The 12,434-nt window shown below is 36.0% G+C and overlaps 2 protein-coding genes and 1 non-coding gene across 3 annotated transcripts in view; 1 reads left to right on the plus strand and 2 right to left on the minus strand.

The window, feature by feature from the left end:
* The window catches only part of PTBP2 (polypyrimidine tract binding protein 2), a 954,659-nt gene that overhangs the window by 419,418 nt on the left and 522,807 nt on the right, over positions 1 to 12,434 (plus strand). The window lies entirely within an intron of this gene.
* The window catches only part of DPYD (dihydropyrimidine dehydrogenase), a 934,958-nt gene that overhangs the window by 2,421 nt on the left and 920,103 nt on the right, over positions 1 to 12,434 (minus strand). The window contains exon 22 of the mRNA XM_049765668.1: positions 3,841 to 3,981. Within this exon, the coding sequence (XP_049621625.1) occupies positions 3,841 to 3,981 (141 nt within the window). The remainder of the gene's footprint in view (positions 1 to 3,840; positions 3,982 to 12,434) is intronic.
* On the minus strand, positions 10,473 to 10,605 carry LOC125997777 (small nucleolar RNA SNORA51). The gene has a single exon (XR_007491796.1). It is a non-coding gene; the product is annotated as a small nucleolar RNA SNORA51 (small nucleolar RNA).

A 12,434-nucleotide genomic window follows, 5' to 3' on the forward strand; every position in this document is an offset into this window, starting at 1 on the left:
CTGAGTGCATAGCCAGGAGTAACCCCTGAGCGTCACTGAGGGTGACCCAAAAACCAAAAAAGAAAAAAGAAAAATTGTTATATCTTGGAGCTGGAGTGATTGCACAGTGGTAGGGCACTTGCCTTGCACAAAGCCAACACAGTATGGACCTGGTTTTGATCTCTAGCATCCCATATGGTCTTTCGGGCCTACCAGGAGTGTTCTGAGCACAGAGCCAGGAGTAACCCCTGAGCGCTGCTGGATGTGCCAAAAAAATGCTAAAATAATTATTAGATCTATCAATGGTTGTATCTATCAATGATCTATTAAAGTCATTAAAGATTTTCTGAGCTGTTTGCATAAACCATGTTGAACTTCTTAATTTTTTTTTACATTTCCAATTTAGGATATTGATTTCACAGCATTACCTCAATTTTCCACATATCACAAAATATATTTATATTTCATACTCATTGTATATCTTTACCTTCTAGCATGTAAACTCTATGAGGTAATGCATCATTGGACTTCTTAAATTTTTGTTTGTTTGTTGGCTACTCTGATAATACTCAGGGATTATTATTGGATATGTGCTTGGAATCACTCCTGGAGGGTCTTTAGGGACCAAAGATGATGTTGGAAATTGGACCTTCATCAGATCCATGCAAGGCAAGCATCCTATCTATTGTGCTATCTCTCCAGCCCTGGACATTTTGTTTTTGGGCCACACTCAGTGATGCTCAGGGGTTACTCCTGGCTATGTGCTCAAAAATCGCTCCTGGCTTGGGGGACCATATGGGCCACCAGGGAATCAAACCCCAGTCCATCCTAAGTCAGCTGTGTGCAAGGCAAAAGCCCTACCGCTGCACCACTGCTCCAGTCCCATGAACTTTTAATATTATAAAAGTTTTTGTTTAGAGAAGCAGCATATTTTACGGAATGAGAACTATCATTATAAACAAACTGTTAGAAAGCTGGTCCACCTCAATTTTGCCATGTTTTGTAAAATTACATTTCAGATCACGGAGGAGGAAAAATGATTTTTCTTCCTTAAGTGCTGAACTTTTAACAAATAGAAATCAATTGATGGAACATAAGCATTATGTAAGTCATAAAGAGATATACTTTAAAAGTTTGCAAATAATACTTTATATTTACTTGAAAATTGTGATTCATTATTTATTCTTTTGGGTTTTGATTCCTGGAATACTTAGAGACTTCTACCAGTCTGGGGTTGTTCTAGCAGTGGTCCTCAAACTATGGCCCGCGGGCCACATACTGTATTTGTATCTGTATTGTTTCTTCATTGCAAAATAAGATATATGCAGTGTGCATAAGAATTCGTTCATAAGTTTTGTTTTTCCTATAGTCAGATCCTCCAATGGTCTGAGGGACAGTGAACTGGCCCCCTGTTTAAAAAGTTTGAGGACCCCTGTTCCAGAGAGATGCTCAAAGAGTATGTCATTTTGGGGATCTACTCAGCACTCCAGCATGCAAAACATGTGCTCTAGCTCTTTGTATTAACTTCTTAGATTTGTTTAAAGGGCTGGATATTTTGTTCTACTTTTTAGGTGTATTTTTTTTATTGAACTTACTTACATTATTTATTTAGTTATTTATTTATTTTTATTTATTTATTTATTTAGGCTTTTCGGGCCAAACCTGGTAAGGCTCTGGGGTTACTTCTGGCTATGTTCTCAAAAATTGCTTTTGGCTTGGGGGACTATATAAGATGCCGGGGATCAAGCTGCTCCTGCCCCTATTTAGTTGTCTTGAGATGGACTTGGTCAATAAACATGCCCATCTTTTAAAGGCAAAATTGTGAGATTTCCCCTATTTACAACGTTATTTATAATGATGTTATATTCAGGCTCAAATTCCAAGGTGTAATTATAACTTATAAAATTTAAAACATTAGAACCCTAATACACTAGTTTTAGTGATAAAACATCTGTATTTCTGTTTGATTAGAGGGACTATAAAATAAAATGAATGTTGATCTGATTCATGCTTTTGAATAACTGGTAGGACAACTTTTGGTTTAAAAGTAGTGACAGAGTGGGTAAAGTTTTGGTCAAAAGCTAATGTCCAAATAAAGAGGAGGAAGAGAATTTTATAAGACTTTTAAAATCTTTTAAAAAGAGAGTTTTAAAAGATTTAGCATTTGGCCTGGAGAGAAAATTCAATAGACTATAGACAGTTATCAAGCAGGAGGTCAATATTTGATTATCTCTACCATTCTCTAGTCCCCTGAGCATGTGCTGGAGCAACTCTCAAGCACTTATTTAGGAGTTGTTCCATGAGCACTGCTAGGTGAGTCCCCACACCAAATTGGTCATAGCTTTAATGGTCAGAATGTGCAAAATACATAAGATCTTCCCCAGATTGAATCTTTATTCAAGCAATGGCACATTCTATCTTGAAAATTCAGTTAATAAGATTAGTGGAAACTTACTTTCTTATGTTTCAATATAGCTTCATCTAAGGGAAATGACACTTCTCTATAGCTTTTAATTCAAAGACTGGAAGATTCTCACCTTTTCTATATTGACTTATGTCATGTTCTCAGTTGGATGATGAAGTCTACTAGATAAGATGAATCTAGAGTTTACTTAAATTTTGGATTTTACAGCTACAAGGGATTTTATTGTCCCAAATTGTACAACTATTTTGTAGAAAAATTTTTTGCTTTCAAACTCTAGTAAAAACCTGATCAATTGTGGATAGAAGAAAATTCTTATTTTGTAAAAGGATCAAGTACTTTCAAAGGTGATAACCATAAATTGTAGCTTTTTTCTTTTTCTTTTTCTTTTTTTGGGCCACACCAGTAATGCTCAGGGGTTACTCCTGGCTATGCGCTCAGAAGTCTCTCCTGGCTTGGGGAACCATATGGGACGCCGGGGAACTAATCGCAGTAGTCCTAGGCTAGCGCTGGCAAGGCAGACACCTTACCTCTAGCGCCACCGCCCCAACCCTTTTTTCTTGTTTACTTGTTGGTAGGCCACAAGCTTTGGTTAGTGCTCAGAGCTTACTCCTGGCTCTGTGCTCAGGGACTATTCCTGGCAGAGCTCTGGGGAGTGTATATGGTGCTGGGGATTGAACTCAAGGTTATTGATTTTAAGGCAAGAGGTTTATCTGCTCTATATCTCTCCAGCTCCAAAATGGTAGCTCTCTTTTACTTCCTTTTTGCATTAAAGATATCTAATGTCCATAATGGTGTGAAAAGTTTTAGTTGTGGGTATATATTTCCCTCCAATTTTAGGAGCAATATGTGGCACATTTGATTTGAAATGCATATTTAATCACAGAGATACTATATGCTACAAAAGTAGAAGGCAAGACTTATATCATCATAGTTACCGTATTTTTCAGCGTATAAGATGACTTTTGAAACAAAAAAAAAGTCAACTGAAAATCGGGGATTGTCTTATATGCCGACTATATCTCGAAAAATGTTTCAATATGCCGCTAAACAAAAATTGCCTGAATATTGCCACAAAACGAATTATCCAACTCGATCCTGCACCAATCACTGCAAGGCAGCTAGGACCGCCCTCTAACGCAGCCAATCCAAGCAGGCTTTTGGTGCATGCAAATTAGACAATGTTCTGTACCCGAATCTACACTGTAAAAAGCCTGTGCAGATCCTCCAGAGTCAGAGAGGATGTCTATGACAGTATAACCGTTGAATCTTTCTTGTTGTGATTGGCTTAATGTGGTACATACAGTTGCAGCACAGGAACGTTCTGTCTGATACAGAAAATATGGGCCTAAACCTAAGTTTTAACTGCAAAATTAGGGGGTCATCTTATACGCCCAGTCGTTTTATATGCTGGCAAATACAGTACAACAGATTCTTACCTGGTATCCAGAGTCATTACAGGTCATGTAGCATTTACCACAATTGATGCACATTTCTTCATCGATCATAGCCACAACTTGTTCTATGTTGCTCAGGTCACCATATGCTCCAAGATATTGTAGAGTTTTCCCAATTACATCCTAAAATATGAGCATCGAAACACAGGCAATTGTTTAAAGACATTACATTCAAATAATTGCTACACTTTCAATGTCCCTGTTTTTGTAGGACGCTGCTTATGTTAACTTAGGAAGCTTTGGCTATTATGGTTTTCATAGAGATACTTTTCATAGTTGTAGCTTAAATATGTCCGTCTTCTGAAAGGTTGTGTGTGTGTGTGTGTGTGTGTGTGTGTGGTGTGGTGTGTCTGTGTGAGTGTCCTCAGTTTAGAAACAAAAGCCCTAACTAACTGCATTGCATATGTTTTCTACTAGTTAATCTAAAACAGTGATTCCGTGCATAGAAAGAGAAAATTCCAATGCTTGTAGCTTATTTCTTTTTCATTTTGGACCTTGAAGGACCCAAAAATAATGATAAGTGGCAAAGATAATGTACTTATGCTAGAAAACTTTACATTACTCCAAACAATAGGAATAGATATGCAATAAATATTCTGCACTTAGATCAATTCATTTGGAGGATAGATTCTTTTTTTAATATATTTTATTTAAAAACCTTGATTATATACATGACTGTGTTTGGGGTTCAGTCATGTAAAAAACACCACCCATCACCAGTGCAGCATTCCCATCACCAATGTCCCAAATCTCCCTCCTCCCCACCCGACCCCTGCCTATACTCTAGACAGGCTTTCCATTTCCCTCATACATTCTCATTATTTGGACAGTTCAGAATGTAGTTATTTCTCTAACAAAATCATCACTCTGTTGTGAGTTTTATGAGGTGAGCTGGAACTTCCAGCTCTTTTCTCTTTTGTGTCTGAAAGTTATTATTGCAAGAATGTCTTTCATTTTTCTTAAAACCCATAGATGAGTGAGACCATTCTGCGTCTTTCTCTCTCTCTGACTTATTTCACTCAGCAAAATAGATTCAATGTACATCCATGGATAGAAAAAATTCATGACTTCATCTCTCCTGACAGCTGCGTAATATTCCATTGTGTATATGTACCACAGTTTCTTTAGCCATTCGTATGTTGAAGGACATCTTGGTTGTTTCCAGAGTTTTGCTATGGTAAATAGTGCTGTGATGAATAAGGTGTAAGGAAGAGATTTTTGTATTGTATTTTTGTGCTCCTAGGGTATATTCCTAAGAGTGGTATAGCTGGGTCGTATGGGAGCTCGATTTCCAGTTTTTGGAGGAATCTCCATATAGATTTCCATAAAGGTTGAATTAGACGGCATTCCCACCAGCAGTGGGAACAAACACTGTTTGTTCTCATTCTTTGTGATGTGTGTCAATCTCTGTGGTGTGAGGTGGTACCTCATAGTTGTTTTGATTTCCATCTCCCTAATGACTAGTGATGTGGAGTATTTTTTCATGTGACTTTTGGGCCATTTGTATTTCTTCTTTGTCAAAGTGTTTATCCATATCTTCTCCCCATTTTTGATGGGATTAGATTTTTTTCTTGTAAAGTTCTGTCAGTGCCTTGTATATTTTAGAGATTAGCCCCTTATCTCATGGGTATTGGGTGAATAGTTTCTCCCACTCAGTGGTTGGCTCTTGTATCCTGGGTGCTATTTCCTTTGAGGTGCAGAAGCTTCTCGGCTTCATATATTCCCATCTGTTAATCTCTGCTTTCACTTGCTTGGATTATGCAGCTTCCTCCTTGAAGATGCCTGTAGTCTCAATGTCCTGGAGTATTTTGCCTATGTGTTGTCCTATATATCTTATGGTTTCAGTCTGATATTGAGGTTTTTAATTCATTTGGATTTTACCTTTGTACATGATGTTAGCTGGGGGTCTAAGTTCAATTTTTTGCAAGTGGCTAGCCAGTTGTGCCAACACCACTTGTTGAAGAGGCTTTCTTTGCTCCATTTAGGATTTCTTGCTCCTTTATCAAAAATTAGGTGATTGTATGTCTGGGGAACATTCTCTGAGTATTCAAGCCTATTCCACTGATCTGAGGGCCTGTCTTTATTCCAAAACCATACTGTTTTGATAACTATTGCTTTGTAGTAAAGTTTAAAGTTGGGGAAAGTAATTCCTCCCATATTCTTTTTCCCAATGATTGCTTTAGCTATTCTAGGGTTTACTGTTTATTGTTCCAAATGAATTTCAAAAGTGCCTGATCCACTTCTTTGAAGAATGTCACAGGTGTTTTTAGAGGGATCACATTATATCTGTACAATGGCTTGGGGTGTATTGCCATTTTGATGATGTTAATCCTGCCAATCCATGAGCAGGGTATGTGTTTCCATATCCACATGTTCTGTCTTATTTCTTGGAGCAGAGTTTTATAGTTTTCTTTGTATAGGTCCTTCACATTTTTAGTCAAGTTGATTTCAAGATAGTTGAATTTGTGTGGCATTATTGTGAATGGGGTTATTTTCTTAATGTCCATTTCTTCCCTAGTACTATTAGTGCATAAAAGGCCATTGATATTTCTGTGTTAATATTGTAGCCTGTCACCTTGCTATATGAGTTTATGTTTCTCAAAGCTTTTTAGTAGAGTCTTTAGGGTTTTCTAAGTAAAGAATCATGTCATCTGCAAACAGCAAGAGCTTGACTTCTTCCTTTCCTATCAGGATTCCCTTGATATCTTTTTCTTGTCTAATCACTATAGCGAGTACTTCCTGTGCTATGTTGAATAGGAGTGGTGAGAGAGGTCAGTCTTGTCTTGTGCCAGAATTTAGAGGGAAGGCTTTTAGTTTTTCTCCATTGAGGATAATATTTGCCACTGGCTTGTGGTAGATGACCTTAACTATATTGAGAATGGTTCCTTTCATTCCCATCCTGCTGAGAGTTTTGATCAAGAATGGGTGTTGGACTTTATTAAATGCTTTCTCTGCATCTATTGATATTATCATGTGATTTTTATTTTTCTTGTAGTTGATGTTGTGTATTATGTTTTCAGAATTTTGTGGGCTTCGTCATTGTGACTAGGTTGTATCTTGCGGTATTTTTTCTGAGGTCTCTTTTGGTTGGTACTCTTCGGGCATGCAGGATTTGATTGCATATATTCTTAGCTCTAGAAGTTTCTCTTTAATTATGTTTTTGACTATTGATTCTTCCTGGAAATTTTCTTCCTGGGTTTCTGGGACTCCAATGATTCTTAAGTTGTTTCTGTTGAGCTTATCATAAACTTCTATTTTCATCTGTTCCCATTCTTTGACTAATTTTTCTATTATCTGTTCATTTGCTTTAATTTTTTTCCTAATCTCTCCCACTGTTGTTATTTATCTCATCTTCCATAGCACCAATTCTATTCTCAGCTTCTGTTATCCTGGTATAGAGTTTATCCATTTTGTCATTCAATTTGTTTACTGAGTTTTTCAGGCCTGTTATTTGACCTGTTATTTCAGTTTGGAATTTTGTGATTTCTGTCTTCATATTTTCTTGGTTCTTATTAGTGTTCTGTTCAACTCGATCCATGATTTCTTTGAGTTCTTTGAGCATCTTCCATATTGCTTGTCTAAACTCCTTATCTGAGAGATTTATTAGTTGGTTGGTCATTTTCTGGTCATCAGAATTATCATCTTCATTCTCTTTTTCTGATGCTGGCCTGTTTTGTTTCCCCATTGTCACACTTGTATTGTGGGTTTTTCTATGTGTTGTGGTGTTATTCATTGGCTAAATGATGTACGCGTACACACTTCTCTGTCTCTGCCCTTTTACGCGTACACACTTCTCTGTCTCTGCCCTTTATGGTTGGGTTGTCCTGACTCAAGGAAGGGGTGTCCTCCGTGGATGAATCCTCACACAGGATCAAATATTAGGCCTGAGCATGCAGAAGAGAAGACAGTCTGGGGAGAAATGCTGGGCTTCAGTAATCCAGCACAGTTCTTAGTGTGATTTTTTCTTCTGTTGCAATGGCGTTCTTTCCTTAGAAAGTGCGCACAGCCAGACACACACAGGCAGCACTCACAATATTTTCCCAGCCTGACGTCACAAACAGGGGACCTGACTTCTGCAAAGTACTGCTTATAGCTGATTTTTATGTTATGAAGCAGTTCCTTGGTGTTCCTGCCCTTTAGTGAGCCTCTGGGAGAGCGAGTTTTCTGGAGCCTTTTTTTGGCCCACTCCCAAGAGGTTCAGGCGACAGGACAGGAGACAGACACACAGGCAGCATTTCCAATTTCTCATCGTCGGGCCCCACTGGGTAGGCGTAGTTTTGTAGATTTTCCCAGCCTGACGAGAGTCTAGATTCTAATTTAGAAAAGTTCTATTGGTAACTCTCCGTCATGTCTTGATTATATTTTACTACTTAAAATTTTAATTTATGTTAAATAAGTTAAACTAATAGCTAAATAAGATGCTTTTTATTTTTCAAAAATTAAATTATTCTTCATTCATCACCAGAGGTTTTTCATGTGGCTACACATTGCTTTTTTCTTCCTATTAATTGGAAGTATCTTAATATGTGAAGCACAGTGATATTTCATCAATAACAAAAAACACTTAGTTTCATAAAAAATACAGAGGAATGTAATAATATTTGTCAAATTAGTATGTTAAGATTTTTTGCTATTGTTTTTAACTTTTAGCAAGAGCTTTTTGAATTCAAGGTCTGTATGCAGAAGGACTCATTTCTATTTAAAGTCATCTTGCTATATTCTCTTTAGTATTTATATTCTGCTTGTATTTTTATGACCTTGGTTACTTTTTTTAAACAGCCTCTCTCTTACACCACATTCAATCTTTTCAGCTCTATATAACAATACTCTCCTGACTTTGAGTTTTCGAACAAGAAAGGAAGTTTACATTATTACATAGTTCATCTGTGCAACTCAGCAGGAGCAAGATGATAGAAAACTTGGAAGACGGTCTTCACTCTTTTCTTTTCAATGCATTTAATGTCTAATTTCAACTCTAATGCTGTTTATTTGTAGGGGGCACTTGATGTCCAAATCAATATCTCCATTCTAACTTATTCCAAAATCTCAAGATCAATTATTTTATCAGTTCCATGATGAACATTTTCACTTGAGGTTGGTAACTCAAATTCATCATTCACTTACCTTGCCATCAGTACCAAAAAAACTATATCTTCCTTCTGGTTTCTTAGTTTGAGAGGTAGCCTTAAAGTATTTCCAGTCACAAAGACTTGAGATTTTAGAGTTTTATTTTGCTCTAACTTCTTCCTATGACAACACCTTTTTTGTTGTCAAGTATTCTGAGTTTTGGATGTGTATTATCATTTGAACCCACTTTCCTTGTTTGCTATAACCTTTAACCATTTAAAATTCTTTTATCATTACTCGCATTTGCTGGGTGGTACCTTCCCAAACGCCATGCAGGGATCAGTTTCATTCTCTGCTATTCTCAGCTTGTCTGTGTTGGCTAGGTTCAAGGCTTGGAAGATCAGCTAAATTTGCAATAAAACAAAGGCTTCTACATGCCAGAGATATGCTTTTACCCTTTTACCAATCTTCTTTCACTCCCCTCTCCATATTACATTTAATGCACTTGTAAGAGTCTATTTGATAAATCTCATAAGTTTTGCTTCCAATTCTGAACTACGCAATATTATCGATACAGCATACATAAAATTTCTCTCTACTTGCTCAGAAATCTCTAAGATGGATTTGTTATTGTTGTTGTTGTTTGTTTATGTTTTGACCACACTTGCTTATTAGAGTTTACTCCTGGCTCTGATTTCAGCAATTACTCCTAGTAGTGCTTGGGGAAACAATATGGGACTCTGGAGACAGAAATGAGTTAGTTTTATGGAAGGCAAGTACCCTACTTGCTGTGGTATCTCTGGCTCTCTGTAAACTATCTGACTAAGCTAGAATTCAAAGATTTATATCAATATATTTTTACAATCATGTCTTGTTTGCAAAAGCCATGATATTTAGATATATGGATACATGCTTCACAATGAACACACCTGATAACATTTTCTCTGGAATTTCATTTTAAATGCAGACCTATGTCCAAAATCTTCTTCCTTTCTATATCTACTCTAAAACATTCTGTACATCCTGCAAAAAATTTCTTCATTTCTCCCTTCTTTCCTTATCAAATTGAAGATATTTCTCTGTCTTTTCCTTCCTTTCCTTTATCATATCTGATTCCCCTTTCCATTTACTTTATATTTTTCTTTGATGAACTTCAAGGTTGTATCTATTATTTTTGAGTCATGCTATGTGATAAGGTCAATGCTGTCCTTTTATGCAGTTTCTCATTTAAATCTTTCCTATTTTATAGTCAAAAAGGTTTACGTAACTGATACTTAAGATAAAAATAAATGTTGAAGGATTATGAAAAATAAACATGCTGACTTATTTTTTGTAGTATGTTTTAAGTCATGTTATAAATATTTTTCATTTTTCTCCCTATGAGTCTTAGTATTTGTTTTGTGTTTTGTGCAATATGTCTTTATCTTTTGCAGATCACATTATGGGGCACTAACATATTTTTTAAAATAAATATATCTTATTTATCTATGACATAAAGTATAATCTTAAGAACATAGCTATTGGTACTTACTGACTTACTAAACATTTTTTGTCCCCCAATTCACAATACAGACCAGGCAAAGGGCCTGTGTTGAGGTGTCTATGGGGTACATTTACTGTATCTCCTCTTTCTATACAGTCAGTGTAAAGAACACAGCCTGTGGTAAGAATTGGGAGGCCTTATCTTTTCTTTTCCTTTTTTTTTTGATTTTTTAATATATATATACATATAAAATCCTTCACCAGTGCAACATTCCCATGACCAATATCCCAAGTGTCCTTTCTCCCCACCCACACCAGCCTGTACTCTAGACAGGCTTTCTACTTCCCTCATTAAGCCACATTCTGTTATGATAGTTCTCAGTGCAATTATTTTTGTGACTACACTAAATGATCCCTCTGGTGAGCTTCATGTCAGGAGCTGGACCCTCCAGTCCTCCTCTATTTCATCTCTGAGAATCATTACATGGATGTTTTTCATTTTTCTCAAAACCCATAGATGAGGGAGACCATTCTGTGTTTATCTCTCTCCCTCTGACTTATTTCACTCAGTATAATATATTCCATATACATCCATGTATAGGAAAATTTTACGACTTCATCTCTTCTGATGGCTGCATAATCCATTGTGTATATGTATCATAGTTTCTTTAACCATTCATCTGTTGAGGGGCATCTCGGCTGTTTCCAGAGTATGGCTATTGTAAACAATGCTGCAATGAATATAGATGTGAGAAAGGGATTTTTGTATTGTGTTTTTGTGTTCCTAGGATATATCCCTAGGAGTGGTATAGCTGGATCATATGGGAGCTCAAGTTCCAGCTTTTGGAGAAATCTCCATATAGCTTTCCACAAAGGTTGGACCAGACAGCATTCCCACCAACAATGAATAAGACTTCCTTTCTCTCCACATCCCCGCCAGCACTGCTTGTTTTCATTTTTTCTGATGTGTGCCAATCTCTATTTCCTCAAAGGAAATAGTGCCCAGAATACAAAAGCCACCAACTGAGTGGGAGAAACTATTCACCCAATACCCATCAGATAAGGGGTTAATATCCAAAATATACAAGGTACTGACAGAACTTTACAAGAAATAAACATCTAACCCCATCAAAAATGGGGAGAAGAAATGAACAGACACTTTGACAAAAAATACAAATGGCCAAAAGACACATGAAAAAATGCTCCACATCACTAATCATCAGAGAGATGCAAATCAAAACAACTATGAGGTAAACATTTTTTATTAATGAGAGAAAGATTTGATCACATTATAAAAGTCATAGTTAATATTACTGTGTATATTTAACATTTTCAGACAATATACATTTGAGATCACACTGACTATAAAAATTCTTTACATGTAAAAAAAGTAGTGTTGAAAAAGTATAGAAAGCAAACAAAATGGTTATTTCATTGCATTAGAATATGACAAGACTGATAACACCAGTAATCCTCAAAAGATAAACAGGTGATTTTCTAGAAAGTCACCAAACTTATAAAGTTTATTCAAAAGAAGCAATGCATACTCTAGTATTTTTCTAAGATGCATGAACACAAGCTGTGAATTTAAAATATGCTTTTTACTCTATATAGCACTTACTGTTGTCATTTTTAAACTATCATTGTCTAATATGTAATTAAATAAAATAAGGTTCTTAGAGCCTCTAGAAGTTATTAGTACAATAAATTTAATCCTTCATCATATTCTCAGGGAAATTATATTTCATCATTATTATCAGGGAAATTATATATGTTCTTTTTATTTGGAAGAGAATTAAAAATGACACCTAAAATGTTATTGTCAACAATATGTAAGACACTATGATCAAAATAAAAAAAAATCTTAAAAAAAATGTAAAAAAAAATGACAACTATTTGAAATAAATCTTAGAAAGTGTATCAGAGAAAATAAACTACCACTCAATATGACTGATAATATGGACATTTGTTTGAAATCCAAAGCTTTAAGGATAGCATCCATAATTTGTAAATACCCTGAAGTACAT

This window comes from Suncus etruscus, chromosome 19, assembly GCF_024139225.1.
Source record: "Suncus etruscus isolate mSunEtr1 chromosome 19, mSunEtr1.pri.cur, whole genome shotgun sequence".
NCBI classification, from domain to species: Eukaryota; Metazoa; Chordata; class Mammalia; order Eulipotyphla; family Soricidae; genus Suncus; species Suncus etruscus.